Source organism: Amphibalanus amphitrite, unplaced genomic scaffold (assembly GCF_019059575.1).
Source record: "Amphibalanus amphitrite isolate SeventyFive unplaced genomic scaffold, NRLGWU_Aamphi_draft 000480F_arrow, whole genome shotgun sequence".
NCBI lineage: Eukaryota > Metazoa > Arthropoda > Thecostraca > Balanomorpha > Balanidae > Amphibalanus > Amphibalanus amphitrite.
In genome coordinates this window covers 356,558-374,001 of record NW_024881974.1, presented here as the reverse complement: position 1 = coordinate 374,001, position 17,444 = coordinate 356,558, and the positions used below count along the sequence as shown (strand labels likewise).

Below are 17,444 nucleotides of genomic sequence, written 5' to 3'. Positions count from 1 at the left end.
GTATTAGCAGGGCCGGAGAGTGCGCTGTTGGCTGTGGTGCGTCCCGTGACGCCGGCGCCACCGCCAGTAGAGTGCCGGGCGCCCCGGCGGCCCCGATAGATAGCCTGTCGCTGAAGTCGCCGAGTGGAACAAGTGGGCGATTGCCAGCGCGGGCTAGGCGGCAGCTCGCACTGATTGCTTATCGCGCGGGTGGAGCGGGAGGGCGGCGGCCCCTCTCCACTGGGCCGCCGCGCCGCCTCCAACGCCTCTCACTCACCGACTCAGCTCTGTACATATGTTGTTGACGCTCTTCAGGCAGCTTTTTGAGCCAACCTCGTACATAACATCCTCGCGAAGGTAGCTTAAGCTGCATATGACCACTGTATGTATGTGTGTAATAGTCATCGATGCATGACGTGCAAACTGCCCAACCGTGACGTCCAGTTTCTGTTGTGGTGGTCATTATCATGGAGATCCTTCTTTCCGCACCGAGCTTTGCCCAAGAGGCTCGGTTTCAAAGCGGCCAGCCCTTATGTTCCTGTGAGCGGCCGCCGTCGCCACCGCGGCCGCCTCGGACGGTGACTTTTTGCTGGCGGAGGTGACCCCATTCAGGGCCGCCGGCCGACTCGCCGTGCCAGGGAGGCCATACCACGGACGGGGGCGCCGGGACGGGTGGGCGCCGGCCGGCCGTCTCACAGACAGGGCGCCGGGTGGGCGCCGGTCGGCCGTATGTACCACGGACAGGGGCGCCGGGTGGGCGCCGGCCGGCCGTCTCACAGACAGGGCGCCGGGTGGGCGCCGGTCGGCCGTATGTACCACGTACAGGGGCGCCGGGTGGGCGCCGGCAACAGGCCTGCTCGACGCCCGACCGGCTACCCGCGCCCACTGATCGGGACAGACGAACGTCGAAAGGCGAACCTTGTGGCGCTGATTTGGTTGATGTAGACTCAGTGGAAGTCTCGTCCAGAGTTTGGCGCGCCGGTGAAGAGCGGATCGGCCAGTAGATGTGGCTGAAGCTCTCGAGCTGTTGCCGTGGGAGTTGTGGCGCCGTGGATGGATAAACGGTGGCCCCTGCTGCGACAGTGATCGTCTGAGAAGTCCAGCCCATCGCGCCGCCTGCCCTGTATCGGTGCCTCTCCCTGGCTCCCTGTGCCGCTGCCTCCCTCCTTCCCTCCCTATACGCAACCGAAGTGTGACGTCATGACTACTGGCTGGGGCATAATCAGCTGACGGCCCTGTGTTAAAGCAATGGGACGAAATTTTATCAGCATTTTTAGAACAAACTGGACCTAGTTAGATAGTTTGGGGGCCAGTTTCTAGGTAAACTGAGTATATTCTGTTTTTCTACGCCCAAAAAATGCTATGTTTCAAAGCGGAAAGGACCGAATTTCGCGAAATTGTTACGGGCGGCGAACTTGACGCACCAAATACATGACCTTGAGATGCGAACTGTGACCGCGTCGGGAGGATTTTGATGCGTAAGGTTTGACATATTTGAGTTTGAGCTGGATAAATAATTTTTATTCGTAAAAAGCAAAGGAGAAAATTCACCATATAAGTTATTTTGAAACTCTTTTTTATTTTAAATTCATTATTTTAAACCTCTTGATCTAAAATGTTTTGTATTTCTGCGTCAACTTCGCCGCCAATTAGGTTTTCACGAAATTTTGTGCTTTGCGTTGTTAGATTTTGCAATATTTTTTCATAGAAAAATAGATCATACATCGTTGTCCTAAATTCAGCTACTAAAACTATCTAACTAGGTCCAGTTTTCTTGGGAAAGATCGGCAAAATATTGCCCCATTGCTTTAGCACGGGGCCGTCAGCTGATTATGCCCCAGCCACTTATCGTGACGTCACGACTTCGGTTGCGTATGCCTTGCCTCCCCGCCTGCCTGTGCCGGCTGGCGCGACAACACACGCCGGCAGCCAGCTCTATAAAAACGGACCCGCCCGGGCGCGTCGCGCCTGCGCCGCGCGCCGGCCGGCCGACCGGCTGTGGCCGTTTTTGAGCGCCGCGCAAAAACGCCCTAATACCCTCGGGTGCGGGCGGCGCCTGTTGTGCGGGGTGCCCCGTCCACTGTCTCTCCTATCTGGACAAAAAGTCGCACTGAGCCGCACTGGGACAGTGAGCCGGCGGCCGCCCCCCCCCCCCCAAACAGAAAAATGACAATCCAGAGCGCGTGCTACCCACGCCGGCTCCGGATCGGGTGGACCCGGCCTGAATGAAGCCCGGTCTCTCGGGCGGGCTCAGGGCACCAGCGCGTGCACGGGCATTGTATTTGCATAGTTTTTGCTCGCTGTTTTTATATGCGCACTGATGAGCAATATTGAGGAGCTGAAAAAAGTTACGGCAAAAGCTGGCGCTGCTTATTGTTGCAGCCTGCAGCTGCAGATTGCACGCTTGGACGAAAAAAAAACTTAATGGACCAGGTGCATAACAAGGCTAAACTGATCGCCAAAGTATAATGGTATGCGAAAATGTTTGCAACATGAAGAACTGATGCCTGTAGGCTGTAGTGCTAATTATTGTGCCTATATTATACCTATACCTGTATTATTTTACCTCTATTGTGCATTTCCCTCTACTCATTTTCAGAATTCCTTTATACTATGCCGAGGTGGAGACTCTTGCCATTGGCAGAGACAATGTGGTATTGGACGTCGGGTTGAATGCTACACTATATAACTGAAGTTCTTGTTCATCCTCGCCAATTTTCGACGCCTTCGAGGGTAAAAGTCAGTGATTTTATTTCATTTAGATGCCCGATGTATTTGTGAAGTCGCCGTTCCCTTCCCAGGCTGCTGACCAGTGGCCAGCCGGCAGCCTATTGGAGCCGTGCGCTCGGCGTGTTGCGGCTCGGTCCATTGCTGTTCTCCTTGTTCCGCGGCTGTATGTAAATGTACGGTTCACCACACTCAGCTGCGCGCGGTCCTTTCTGTAGTCTTGGTTTAGTTCACGAGAGCTGTTCACTCTGCGCCGCGGTTGTCCACTGTTCAGTCCATTACAGCTGTGCGCTCGGCGCGCTGCAGTCTGAGCTGTTCACCCTGCACCGCGGTTGTCCACTGTTCAGTTCATTAGAGCTGTGCGCTCGGCGCGCTGCAGTCCGAGCTGTTCAGTTGAGAGTGAGTGTTCGCCCCTCCGCTGCCATTGTTGACGGGAGAACGCCGTCCCCAGTATGCCGCTGTGGTCCCGTACCCAATCGGTCGGAGGGCCTCCAATGTGTGTGGCGGCCGCGGCGCCATCCGACGGCCGTGGGGCCTGCGCTGCCGCGCCGTGCCGGGCGCTCCTCTGGCCGCGCCCCTCCCCGTCCATCGGCGGTCGTCGGTGGACGGCGCCTCTGCCCGTCCGCCGTCCGCGCGCCGCTGGAATCAGCCGGGCCTACCTCAACGCCGCCGGCACGCGCCCCCCCCCCTCCCGTCCGCCGCCGCCATCGCCGGTCACGTGGGCCGGCCGTGACGTCACGGTCCGGCAGGTGGCGTCAGCTGCCGGCTGCACGGCCGCCCCGCCCCGCGTGCAACGCTGCAATGGCGGCCACCGGCTCACCGGCTCTCACCGGACGTGCCACGTGAGAGGTCCGGCGCTGTGCGTGCGGCCGGCCAAGGCCCTGCCGGCGAGGGCCTGGCAGCGACGCCCGGCTGACGGCGGGCCCAGCGGAACCACTGATGGCTGCCGCCGTGTTTCTGAGGATGTGCTCACCGGCCACACATACCTACCAGCCGTGCCCGGCGGCCACTCTGCCGTTCCATGCCGCCCCGGGGAGCACCTCCCGCTGACCAAATGGCGGCCTCTCGGACACCGCCGCCTTCCGGTCGGCTCCAGCTCCAGCGTGATTTGACCAACGCACAGTGGCCCTTTTTCAGAATTAGCACGCATTAATTCCCACATTACCTGAAAGTGGTGCTAGACATCACCACGTGATCAAGGACGTGTTCCCTGCCAATGCAAAGAGAAGAAAAGAAACGAACTGCCCAAGGAGATTCGGCCCAACAGCGACAGGCCGCTCCGACCACGGGACTTGTGCGGCTTGGACATCAAACGCGACAAGAAATCGGACAGTTTTTCTTGAGCACAGCGTTATGCCTACATGACATTTCAATTAGCACATCTTATGGCAAAAGTCAAGCCACATTTAGGCGCACACCAGGTGACACCAGCTTCGAGCCAGGTCAATGAGCTTAGTCGTATCGAACAGGAGCCACAGCCGCTCGTGGACTGAACTGGCTCACGTTATCCACCGTAGAAGCAAAACGGCGCAAAATGGCGCGATGCCCTTTGGTGGACATGGTCAGAAGAGATCGGCGATTCGAACGATGTATAATACATGTTCCAGAGTGTGCTACTTAACATAAAGCTTCATATGTATGCCGCCATCTCCAGTTGATAATTGTCCTGTTATTGTGTCCACAATATTCGGCAGAAGTGGTCTATTTAAGTTTATACAATGAAAATTGTGGTTTCTAGGGCTTCTACGTAAACTCAGCTTCACAGTCATGCCACTAATTTTTAATATTTTCTCACCGAAAGCCTTACAAATTGATGTTCATCTCACCCTACTTTTTAGGGTCCACCGGTGGTGTCCGCGCGCCTCTCGACAAACTTCGGTTTTGCGGTCAGTTTTACCAAAGATAATTATTTTTTAGGAGGTAAAAATGGCACCATCGGATAGTTTGGAATGTTTTGCACACGATTAGACTGCTTTTTACTCAAAAGAAGAGAAAAAATATTTTGAATTTATGCGTGCTAATTCTGAAAAAGGGCCACTGTGCAACGCTGGCTCACCAGCCACCGCAGTCAGCCGCGGCACGATTTGACGAACGGATCCCGATTCGCACCAGCCAGCCCCGGCGTGACTCTACACGAACGGAATGAATGGATCACTAGTCAGCCCTGCGTTATTTGGCGAGCGGCTCACCAGCCGCAGCGGCAGATCACAGAGCGGGGTGTGTCGCCCTCTTGTCGCCCTGTTGGTGTTGACGGTCGGCGGCCGCGCGGAGGTCACCCCTCCCTCCCCAGCCCGGTGCTCCGTCAGTTCGGCGGCGCATTGTGTGCGTTTAGCCGGCCCGTTTGTGCGTGGGGCGCGGGCGGGCGGCGCTGCGGGGGACGGCCGACCGGTGGAATGCCGCCCACCTCCGGCACTGCACGCAGCGCGCCGGCCGTCCTCAAGGCCAGGCTGCGCGGCGTGCACGCAGTTTTCAGCGCTCCGCCTCACCGGCGTGGCTGGGCGCGGTGTGAGCGCCGAGCGGTGCGGCGCCGACTCTCAGTGACGCACCGCGCCGGGTCTCAGTGACGCACCGCGCCGACTCTCAGTGACGCCGCCACCACTCACACGCGGCCACCGCTCAGTTTGGGAGTCTGGGGCAGAGACATTGTCGCCCACTGCACTGGTGGCTGAAACGGGGGGGGGGGGCATAGGGAACTATGCGAAATGAATGAAAAAATAACCGTTTTCTTCGCGCGAAGTAGGAGGCATTTGTTTCTTGAGCAGGTCGCAGCGATTGATTTTTTCCTCACAGTATAGGTACAAATCTTAGCAATGTTTATCAGAAAACAGTACGCACCCGGCACCGATGGTAACAGTGAAGTGAATCACTCTTGGGCAGGCAACAGCGAGTCTGAAATGCATGTTATTGGTGCTATGCTTACGAACTACGGATATCACACATTGGATATTTATAAGATTTTCATATTTTTCCATTAAGGTTCCTGCAAATGAATAACGGCATGTGTTACTATGAACTGGCATTGATGTTGCAATGGAAGTGTGAAGTAAGGTACTCTTTCATAGGGCACCTGCATTGTTTTACCCAGTGCCAAATGCTCGTGCGACTCTAGCTCCGACCTCCGTCCCGCGGGCCGCGGAGGTGAGGTCGCCAGGACGTGTTCGGCCTCCAGCCTCAGATATGTCCCCGTGTCGTCGCCAAATGGGCGGTGTTTCTATTTTCCCGGTCCACTCCTTACTGACTTAATAAAGTGCATTTATCGAATTCGTTAGCAATGGCCATTGGGCATAGGAGGAATGTTCGGTGGCTCTCCCTCGCCCCGTTGGGGGGGGGGGGGGCATTTTGGCCCCCCCTGTGGTTTTTCCTGAATAGCAAGAAAACGGCGGCGCGCAGCGCCGCCAAATTTTCAGCACCTTCCCGGGCATCAATTTGACGCCTTCACACGAAATTTCAAGTCTTAGGTCACCTTAGGTCAGGAGTTCTTGAGGTCAAACTGAGGTCATGTTCCAGCAAAAATGAGCAAAAAACATGCAATCTTGAAACGCTCACCAAATCTACAGTTATCAAGCAATTTTAAAGTTCTTTATATGGTCTAGTAGACAAAAAGCGGCGCTACAAAACTGCCATCTCGGATTTTCAAAATTTTTGGTTTTTGACCCAATAAAATTCAAAAAATTGATTTTTTTTTAGAAAAACTAGAAAAAAATCCAAAATTTTTCCGAATTTCGAAAAAACCGGAATATATGTGATAGTCCCAGCGCTTTTCTATATACATACCAAATTTCAGATCGATATCTCGTTTTTTGGCCAAGTTATAGCGAAAAAAAACTGTTCAAAAATGATGACGTCAAATTTTTGAACTCAATTTTTAGCGATTCTAGACCACGTACGGCAAAACAAAGACCACCATTGAACTCCCCGTGACGAGCTGCATCGATTCGATACCCATTTTATGCAAAAATATTAACTTTGAAATTTGACCTAATTTGACCTGACCTTGACCTGACCTTGACCTGACCTTGACCAAAACGTGACCTAAGCTGGCCCCAAAGGCTGCCTGACTCACATAATCGCATTTGTCATGTAAAATGGACCATAAAACATGTATCACACGACACTTTCATATTGTGACCCCCCCGTGACCTGACCTCTCTGACCTGACCTGGTATCAGTGACCTCAAATAGCAAAATATGTGTTTGAAGAGCGTTTCCCCATCGATAATTTTCAATGAAATGCATTTTACTCGAATTTACAACGCATTTCTTGAAATGCCTGTAAACGGTGAAAATTGGACCTTTGACCTGACCTGTGACGTCATCGGTTTGACCTAGGTCAATAAAATTGGTTCACAAGGTAGTTCCCCGTTGGGGCTATCCAACGCCGTTTACCGCTTGTCGCTATGTTGCGTGGTTCTCGAGATCTTAGGGGGGGGGGCAAAATGGCCCCCCCAACCGGGCGCGTTGCTCGGCAGAGCCCAACGGGGCGCGGGTTAATCGATGGTCTCCACGGGAACTTGTGACTGGGCTCTCCACAGACGTCCACCGAACACCGTAAACACCGGGTACTTCGTCGGGCTCCGGTCCGGTGTTTGTCTGCGCGCCTGTCCGTCCCGACCGAATCAGACGGCGGCGCCCGGGAGCGGCTGTTTTTGCCGAGCCGTCCCGGCCGCCGCCGCCGCCCGCCGGCTCCGACGCGGGTCGATCGAGGCCGCCGACGTCGACGATGTGTGCGTCGCCAATGTCCGGAACGGGTCGTCGCTTTTGACCAGCTCGCCGTGCGCTGAATGCCGGGCGGCGGCGACTCTGGGCCAGCGGGTTCTGAGCTCTGCCGGTGCTCAGAGGGTGACTGGGCGTGTGTGACCGTGGCCGGCGGCGGCCAGCGCTGGTCACTCGGCGAGGGGTCGGCACCACTCGTCCCAGCCACAAATCCCTGACCGTCGGACCCTCTGAGTTCTGTAGTGGCGACCGAGAGGGCGGTGCTAATTGACCAGGTAGGCAGGACAGAGAGCGGTCCTGGCCGAGCCGTGCCGGGCGGCGGCCGCGCGGTGGACGGCGGCTAGCGGCCGCCGCGCTGGTGGTGGACACTGGACACTGAACACTCTGCCTGCGAGTCTGTCCTTCAGGCAGCGGTCTGTATGCATCCGTCAGTCCGTCCCACAGTCCCTCTGCCATTCCGTCCCGCTGCTCTCGGTCAGTCCGGGGCCTGCCCCCTCTCCCCTGTGCCCCAGTTGGGCTGGAGCGCGGCGGCGGCCGCACCTTATCGATTTCATTAGCGGCTGGCCAGGTGATCGGACACGGAACACGGCCGCTGCCGCCACTGCTATCTATCACAGTCCTCACAGGTAGCCGGAGCTGGGACACGGGGTGATGGGACACGGGACCCGGGCCGGAACACGGCCGCCGCCGCCACTGCTATCTATCACAGGCCTCACAGGACACGGGCCGGAACACGGGCCGGAACACGGCCGCTGCCGCCACAGCTATCTATCACAGGCCTCACAGGTAGCCGGAGCTGGGACACGGGACACGGGCCGGAACACGGGCACCGCCGCCACAGCTATCTATCACAGGCCTCACAGGCAGCCGGAGCTGGAAGACGGGGTGATGGGACACGGCCGCTGCCGCGCCACAGGTATCACAGGCCTCACAGGCAGCCGGAGCTGGAAGACGGGGTGAAGGGACACGGGACCCGGGCCGGAACACGGCCAACGCCGCTGCGCCACAGCTATTAGAGGCCTCACAGGCAGCCGGAGCGGGGTCCAGCGGTACTTATCAGCATCGTTGTTCAGCCATGCGGCAGTGGCAGGGGCTCCTCCACTGTCCACATTTTCAGGTCCGACCCAAAAATGCATCGTTTTATACATTGAGGTGTCAGTACGGAAGTGAAATTATTGGGGGGGGGGCGGCCCCGCGACCCCCCCCCCCCCCTCCCCCGGTGGCGGAGTCCTTCGTCAGTGGGTTAACTATGTGATCTCCTTCGCGACGTTGACAGACATTCAGACAGGCTTGTCCGCGTCCCTTTGACGGATTCCCCGCTATCACTCGGCCGTTTCCTGGCACCTGAGGGCGTCATGCCGGGCGGCGTCCGTCTCTCTGTCCACGAGGTGGTGCGGCCAGCGCGGCGGGTTTTTGCGGCCGGCACCGGGCGCACGGCGGACCTGGTGCTGATACGGCGGGCGCACGGCGGGCCTGGTGCTGATACGGCGTGTCCGCGGGCGGCGGCCGCTGTCTTCCTGACGGCGGCGGACAAACCGAGCCACCCAACGTGCCGCCGGGCCTACCGCGCCAGCGGGCCGTCTGCGACGATCGGCCGGGGGACACGAGCCAGGGGTCGGCACTGGCACCGTCCACCGACGTCAGGGTGAGGGAGTTCAGGGTACCGGGGAGCCAGCTCGCCAGCAGCCCGCTGTCCGGCCCGGTGAGGTGCCGGCTGACGGTCCGGAGACGTCCCTGTTTGGTGTGTGTCGGCCCGGTCTCTGCGCCACAGAGTGGTGAGCTCCAGCCGGCGTGCGGCCGTTTTCCAGCGCTCCGCGGCGCTGATGTGGCGAGCTTCGGCGAGCTCCCCGCCGCCGCCGCCGCCGCTCTGCTGCCGTAACGGCTCTGTTTTTTGTCGACACGGCGACGTGGCAGGCATGCCGAGGCTTCCTTCTCAGCATCGCCATGCATACTAGGTACAGTTAGCGGTTCAACCAAGATGCAGGACGTAAAGGGTATCAGCTAAGCCCAGGTGGTCGTCAAAAGTGCCCAGGCAGGTAGGAGCTGCTGGTAAAGGATGGACAGCAGGGACCCCACTAACCCCCCACAGTCTCGAAAGGCCGGGGCCTGCGGATTGTCGGACCTCAACTGGATGGCATCAAATTACTCCAAATACGGTGAAAATATCCAGAATTTACGTAAAGAATGTTAACCAGAATTTTGTAATGCCCCGAGTTCAGCGGAGAGTTCCAAAGGAAGAGATTCCGTGCTCCATTTCGTTAAATGGTTGGCAGTCGAGCGTGTGCTCAAAACAGGCACACTAATCATTAGTGATATCTAGTTCAAACATGGGAATGTCGACTGATGGTAATCTTTTTTCTCTCTCGAAAGAAGCCGTTTGACGGGCCACGCGGGACACTGCAGGTATCGGCCCATTGCCGCGTCAATTTTCCGCTACTGCTCGGATGCTGGATGATGGAGCGAGCATGGATTGAGAAACGGACATGTCTCGATCTTTAGCCTAGTCGATCCCAGGGTCTGAATTATTTGTCAGGTACCCTCTTATCATCAATCGATGACACCATAACGTATCGCCGTTTCAGGAAGTCTTATATCGCTGCTTCCGTTTCATATTCTGACTTGCTTCGCTTGGCATGTGGTCTGTTTATGATCTCCCACAGTCAATTTTTTTGGTACGGACAGACTGACCCATAGTTAATTTTCCGGCCTGAGGGCGCTAGCTCTCTTTGGTAGGTACCGCCGTTGGGTGGACCTTCTGCTTGCTGCAGGGCGAGGGCCAAGGTGAGGTTGGTGCTCTCCTCCGCGCCGCAGGACCAGGGTGAGGACAGGCCCGTCTCGCAGTCGCGCTGGGCCGTGGCCGGGGCTGGGGTGACTGGTGGCCGGGCTGGGCCATCGCCGGGGCTGGGGTGCCTGGTGGCCGGGCCGGGCCATCGCCGGGGCTGGGGGGACTGGTGGCCGGGGTGGGACAAGACCGGGGTGGGGGTGCCTGGTGGCCGGGCCTGGCCGGCTCTCAGCACAGCGTACCGCTGCCGGCGCCGCTCGCTGCCCAGTTTTTCGATCGACGGCTTGACATGACGGTAATCACGTCAAACCGATCCGATTAATCGACCGCGCTGCCAGCGAGCCGAGCCGGGTCTCTCGGATGGGCCGGCATGGGCCGGCGGCCCCAGACGTAGCGGCGGTGTCTGGTGGCGCGGCCGGCTGGTTTCGAGTCTGTTTTCGGCGGCCGTCTCTATCGTTACAAACTGGCGCCCTAACGGCGGCCGCCGGCTGTGTGTGTGTGCGTGTGTGTGTGTGCGGGGCGGCCCGGGCGGGTATATTGATCGCGCCGCTCCGCCGCGGACTGTGGACCTGCCCCGGCCTCCAGAAGGACACCCGGACCCGGCCGTCTGCTCGGAGTGGACCGTTCTGATAGCCGCCGGGCGTCTGATCTGAGGGCACGGGTCGCACGGGCACCGCCAGCGTCCCATGCCGGGTGATGCACAGCTGGGTCTGCAGCCGCTCTGTCACAGCTAACGGTCCGGGAGACCTTGTGTTTCACCCCGACCGCAGTGCTCCTGGATGCTGCATCTCTGACCGTGTGCCGTGTGTGAAGTTATATAACGAAGGTTGAACACAGCACACCCCGTCGTATCTAGCGGGTTTCACCCCACTCGGGGCGATGATACTGGCGGTTTGAGTGATAAAACATTTGTCCTCTCAATCGTCGGGACCAGCTCTTCCTCATCCTTGACCACATTACCCCGTCCGAGCAGACGGTTTCCTGCCGTGGCTACCGATGGAGGGCAGCTGCGAAAGCACAGCCCTCTGCGCGGTAACTGTGTGAGCGGCTGGGTGGCCCTTGTCACCGGCAGTGGCGGATCCAGGGGAGGGCAAAATGGGCATTTGCCCTCCCCAAAGCCAAATCGTGTGGGCAAGACTATCTTTTTGCCCCTCCCAAAGCATGTAGCGATGAGAAAATCGAATACGGCATCGATGCCGATATGGACGAAAACCAGGGCTTCTTTCCTTGACGGCCATTCCGAAGGAAGGAGCTAACCACTGGCTGCTGATATTTTGGGTCGGTATGCTGATAATACATAGATGGAACTCCCTGAACTGAATGCATGCATATGCATTATGCAGTGTGGCCATGGTGTGGGGTAACACGGGGCAAGATGCCCAGTCGGGTAAGACGCCCACCAGCACCACCCTTTTCGAAACTACCTAAGCAATCCACAGTTTTGTCGTTTGTTGGGAGCCTCAGCGCTGTGGAGCGTTCCGCGTAAAAAAACGGCGGCGTTCCGAGCCACCGTTTTCTACATTTTTTTCATGTGTTCTGAAAATTTCAGACCAAGGTCTCTCACGGTCACGAAGTCACTAAGTCACGTCAAGTGACATAACCTAAAAATAGTTCCAATGCTTGCCATAGCTAAACCGAGTGACGGATTGCTTTGAAACTTTCAGCAGTTTATAAGGGCAACAGTACCTACCTATGTATAAAATGTTAATCACATAATTTTTTACATCGATGACCTAAGGCTAGGTCAATTTTGCGACCTCTCCACTAAAAGTCAAGAGAAAATTGAAAGGCGCCTGTTTTGGGCAAACCTGTCCGTTAGCTCAGTTGGTAAAGCAGCAATGGAGTCCCGGTAGTGAGAGCCCGGGTTCGAGACGCTCCGGCGCTCGATATTTGAGACTCCTGATGAGGATGGTCTGCGGTTGGTGGGAGCAGTCGCAGCCAGCTGAAGTCAGGAATGGGACAGGCCGTGTCTGGCTTTGAAGGGCACGTTAACTTTGGCATCTAAATTCTCCCGTCACCCGGAATTACGCGATCGGACGGTAGGGGGCGGGCTCTACGCAACAAGCTCTGCTTAGCGTGGGCTCCGGCTACGTCAATCCGTCCTTTCAAACATTCGTGCTAAATTTATAAAAAAAAACGTCATTCTTAACAATACCGAGTTACAACCTAAACAGGACAAAATGAACCGGAAAATGGCACCCGTGACCCCTTCTTATGTCCCTGAGGTCATCTCAGGTCACGAAAGATGTGCAACAGTTTGCAACAGTTCGCTAATAACTTTTGATAGAGGCAATCTAGAGCAATAGAAACACCTTAGATGTGTTCAGCTTGACAATACGGATCGACTGATATGCGACACGACCTTTTCCGGTCAGGTCATGACCTTGACCAATTTTGTAAGTTTTAAGTTCACTCTTTAAGATCAAATTATAACTCATTCGACGCGTTTTGACGAGAGGAGCACGATGTCGGTAAAAATAAAATCTTACAAGGTTTGAGTCAAAAGTTATCGCAGAAAATCCGTTCCCGTAAAAATGGTCTATTTTGGCAGTTCCCCCTAGAGGCTAAGCCATTCATCTGAGGTCCAATCTGAGGGAATTATCCAGAAAGAGCAATAACAGGCCTCAAATCAGTTTTTCTGGGGTGCTCTAGCTCTATTCGTTTCCGAGTTATGCGCCAGTTTTTTTCTTCTTCAAAAGTTGTCGAAACTGGACCTAACTATTGTCGAATTTGGCCTTTGATGGCCTCTGGTGACCTGACCTCTGACCTGACCTTAAAAGTGACTGGGGTTATTTGGTCATTATGTTTGACGATCTTTCAAACGCCGCCTACCGCGTTTTGCTACGTGGCCCAGGAGCCGAGTTAGAAGGTAGATGGGTGTTCAAACATCCCCCAGGGTCGTGAAAATCCAGGAGCCCCAGCGCGGCTGCGCACGGGTTAACATAGGACATTTTAAATTTACACCATCTTACCCCGTATATGGGTAACATGACCTTTTGTAACTCTCTTTGTAAATCGCAAAAATGAACAACTTCTCTTCATCAGGACACTGAGCTCTTCCATACATTCAAGATAAATAACCAATTGATAAAATAGCATCACAAACTCGTTTGTAATAAGGAAAACGTATGAGATATATGCATTTTCTATTGAGGTGGGCGACTTGCCCCGGGCTACCCTACTGGCGTTGTAAAGTCACTTGGTCACTGGCGCGGTGGTGGGTCGGGGTCGCCGATGGTCGGCTAAACTTTTGCCCTCCCCAAACGGATCGGCTGGATCCGCCCCTGGTCACCGGGGCCCTCTCGTCACAGCGGGATGGACTCGGCCGCCGCGGTGCATCAGTCTGTCGTCCATAAAGCACAATGCCTTCTTATTTATCCTCACATCTAATGCCATTGAAGTGGAGTAACTAGACGGAACGGGCCTAAATCAACAAAACAAACACAGTGGCTCGACCTGGGCAGACATCGTGTTCGCTGGGGCCGGGGGATGTGTGTGAGGCGGCCGGTGCGGCGGCGCGCCATGCTGCCCCTCTCCCCCGTCTACCCCTGGGAGCGGGCCCTGCACAGCGGAGGGCGGAGGGCGGCCCGGCCGGTCGTCCGCCGCCGCTCCCCAGGCTCCCCAGTTGGCCGCGCGGAGGCGTGGCCTCCACTGCACGACTGCCGTGCCAGCTTCGCCGCCCGGCCGCCAGGTGGCAGGGTATGTCGTCTCGGTGGTCGCCGCTCGTCACGCCGACCCGCTGGAAAAGGGCTGCAATCGACAGGGGAGAGCCGATGGGGTAGGGGACGGCGGCACGGTACCCCTGTGTGCCCCACTCCGCCCCGCGCTGACCCCCGCCGGCCCACTGGGACTGCCGCCCGGCGCTCGGTGTGTGTGTGTGGGGGGGGGGGAGGGGGCCGGGCGGGGCGGATGTCAGCTGACGCGCCGCAGTCAGCTGTCGCCGCCGGCCGGTGGTGGACGTGTTGGGGTGGTGTGCCGACGGCCGGCGCTCGCTGAGCTGACGCCGAGTGGGAGGGGGCCGCGCTGCGCCGCCGGAGTCAGATCAGGTAGGTGCCGGCCGGCTCAGAGACCAGGTGGGGCGTGGCGGCCCGGGCCGAGAGGCAGCGCCGGGTGCAGCGGGCTGTCGCCGCAGTGGCGGAGTAGTGAGTGAGTGCTGAGGGGCCGGTGACCAGCGGCGGCCGTGTGACGGCGCGGCGGCCCGCTGCCGGCAGCGCAGTGCGCCGTACTCCGGCGCTGACGTGGCAGGCGTCCGTCCGTTCCGCTGGGGCCGCCGGCCGTGATTCAGCCTTGGTATGCGGCGCGGCCGACCGACCGGCCGGGCGCAGCTCGGTGACCGGTGCCGCTGCGCCGCCGGCGGGCCGCCGACTGCTGCCGTACTGTACTCCACCGCTGCCGGCGGCGGCCGGACCCCGCCGCCCACCGCCGCCGCCGCCCCGCTACGCTGCCTTGTTGACGGCCCACTTGGTGACCTACTTACGGCGTGTCGCATCGACTCGAGCCGCCGCTCGCCGGGCGCCCGGGGGTCGGCGAGCAGGCACGGCGGTGTCAGTCGCCGTGTCGGTGTCAGTCGCCGTGTCGGTGTCAGTCGCCGTGTCGGTGTCAGTTGCAGGGCCTTGTGTCTGTCGGTCGCCTTCAGGTGTCAACTGTCGTGTCCACTGGCTCGGTTTGTCCACTGGCCTGCCCACATACCGCAGGTATCTCTCCATTGCCTTCTACCCAGCTCGTCTATCGAACAGGGCGCCAGTGAGCCGAGTGCCAGTCGGAACGCGGCGTGGCGATTCCCCGTGGAGTCGATGGTTTCTCACGGATCCTATCCGAACGTCGTGCAGGGCGCAGGCTCTGTCAGATCACTCGGTCAGACGCCGGCTGTTCCGGGTCCCCTCCCTTCCCCTGCCCCCCCCCCCCGTAGCGCGTGCGAGACACGCAGGTCGGCGGCGCCGCCGGGGTGCCTGAGGAGTGTGTCTGGCCCATGAGCCCGGCTGGATGGAGACGCCAGCCGGCCGGTCTGACACGGGCCACGCGCCCGTGTGGGGAGGGGGCGTTCCACCGCTTCCCGGCCCGGCCCGGCCTGGGGCGGGCGGACGGTGGGGCGGCGGACCGATAGCTGAGGTCGCGGGGGCGGCGCCGGCGACTATCGTCGACAGGGCTGTCGGACAGATAGGCAGCAATTTGCAGCACTTCACGGCTAGTGATAGGACCCGCCTCTGTGCATAGTTCACGTGAAGCGTCATTCCGTATCTCCGATGGTTTATCAACTTCCCTGAGTGAGGCTACGAACGGAAGTAGACCGTTAACGATTTAGGCGTTTTACTGAACCCACCCATTGAAGTGTCAGTTATCTGGAGCCAGCTGGGCCGAGCTGGGCGAGCCGGCCATTACCGGATGGTTTCAGACGGCTGCAGTAGTCACGTGGGTTTCCATAGGTTCCCTATTGTCTCTCGGTGTTTTCGGACAGCCCCGGGGTTACATGAGCTTCTTCTCTATGGAGCCCGCCCCTCGTCTCTCGGTGGTTTCCGGCGACTCAATGGTTATATGGAGTCCCCTCTAGTCTCTCGGCGGTTTCGTGTTCGCCTCGTCGTGTGTGGCTCCGTTCGGAGACAATCTTGTTTATGGCGTGTGACCAGTCCATAGGTCGGCGGCAGTTTGTGGCCCGGAGATGGCGCCGGGAGTCCATAGGTCGGGGGGGGGGGGCGCCGATAGTCTGTCACGAGCTCGGTGGCGCAGGGCGGGGGCGCCACTCAGCTCATTAACAGTCGAGGGGCGCCGCCTGAAGTCAATTACCGCTGTGAGAAGTGAGTCGTCATCGCGGCGCGGGGCGCGAGGATGCCCTGCTGACCACTGAGGACAGCTGAGGGCGGTCGGTGTGTGTCTGTGGAGGGCGGCACTCCGTCCCTTCCCGCGGAGGAGGACTGGGGATGGGGTGGGAGCAGAGGAGGCAGCTGCGGAGCGCGGTGACCGGGGCCGTGGTCCCGTCCCGCCTGTCTCGCTGTCCCTCAGCTCCGTCCCGCACACCGTGTAGTCCCGCCCCGCCTGTCCCACTGCCCTACCCGCCTGTCTTGTCCCGTCCCGCCTGTTGCACTGCCCTACCCCGCCTGTCTTGTCCCGTCCCGCCAGTCTGGCAGTCTCGTCCGTCCGGCTCGATCCGCCGCCTTATCTGGCCGGCTGTCGACATGCGATGACGACGGCGGCGACCGGTAACCTGTGTGCTGTGTACTGCCGACGGCGTCTACCGGAGACCTGTGACGACCGTCCCCCCTCGTTCTACCGGCGTCCACTGGCGTCCGGCAGCGTCCACCGGCATCCGACCTGTGTCCACCGGAGTCCACTGGCGACGGACGGCAGTGGCGCGCCCCGCGGCCCCGCGTCGGATATTGTCCGCGTCAGACTGATTTAAGGCTCCGAGCTCCCGAAGCTCTGGAAAGTGAAGTCGCGGCCGGATGATGACGTTCTCTGTGGATATTGCCCAAATAGCCAGCACTCGTCGAACGGCTGGACCGTCAGCTGACAGCTAGTTGGGCGACTATCCCGTCCTGACAGGCTATTGGAGATAGACTGCTTACGGATCTTTGGCAAAAACACCGTTTGTCTTGACCAATGACCATCTTACTGACAAATGCCTGGTGTTACTCCAATCGTTCTCGATATTGTTATGGTGACCGTTGGTAGCATTTATCTCTTAAAGATAGGCGATGTTCTGAGGAGGCCTTTGAAGCGTTTGAAGTGGCATTATACAGATAGCGCAGACTTGAAGCGTCCGTTATGGAGCTGCCAAGTGTGCGGCATACGGTGGTCCGTGACCCTGTTTTGTGTTTCCTCGCGGCCCTCGGCGGGCCACGGCGACTACTGACCTCCGTATTCCCCTCCGGCAGGGTCATGAACCAGATGAACGACCACGGCATGAACGGAGGAGGCGGCGGCGGCGGGGGCGGGGGCGGCGGCCCGGCGCTGGACGGTCTGGGCGGTGGCGGCGGCGGCGGGCGGCCGCCCCGGGCCCGGCCCGCCGGCCGACCTGGCATGCCGTTCGGCGCGCTGTCGGGCCAGCCGGCGCCCCAGGCCGACTTTCCGCTGCGTATCCTGGTCAACAGCGAGATGGTGGGCGCCATCATCGGTCGGCAGGGCAACACGATCCGGCAGATCACACAGAGCACCCGCGCCAGGTGAGGACAGATCACACAGAGCACACAGAGGACGGCTCAGTGGAGGCCGTTGGGCTGTGGAGCGCTGGAAGGGTCACAGGGGACTG

At 58.6% G+C, this 17,444-nt stretch overlaps 1 protein-coding gene across 1 annotated transcript in view; it reads left to right on the top strand.

Annotated features, from left to right (window-relative positions):
• LOC122392301 (insulin-like growth factor 2 mRNA-binding protein 1) overlaps positions 1 to 17,444 on the top strand; it is a 40,476-nt gene that overhangs the window by 13,843 nt on the left and 9,189 nt on the right. Inside the window, exon 3 of the mRNA XM_043386997.1 lies at positions 17,071 to 17,358. Coding sequence (XP_043242932.1) covers positions 17,071 to 17,358 — 288 coding nt within the window. The remainder of the gene's footprint in view (positions 1 to 17,070; positions 17,359 to 17,444) is intronic.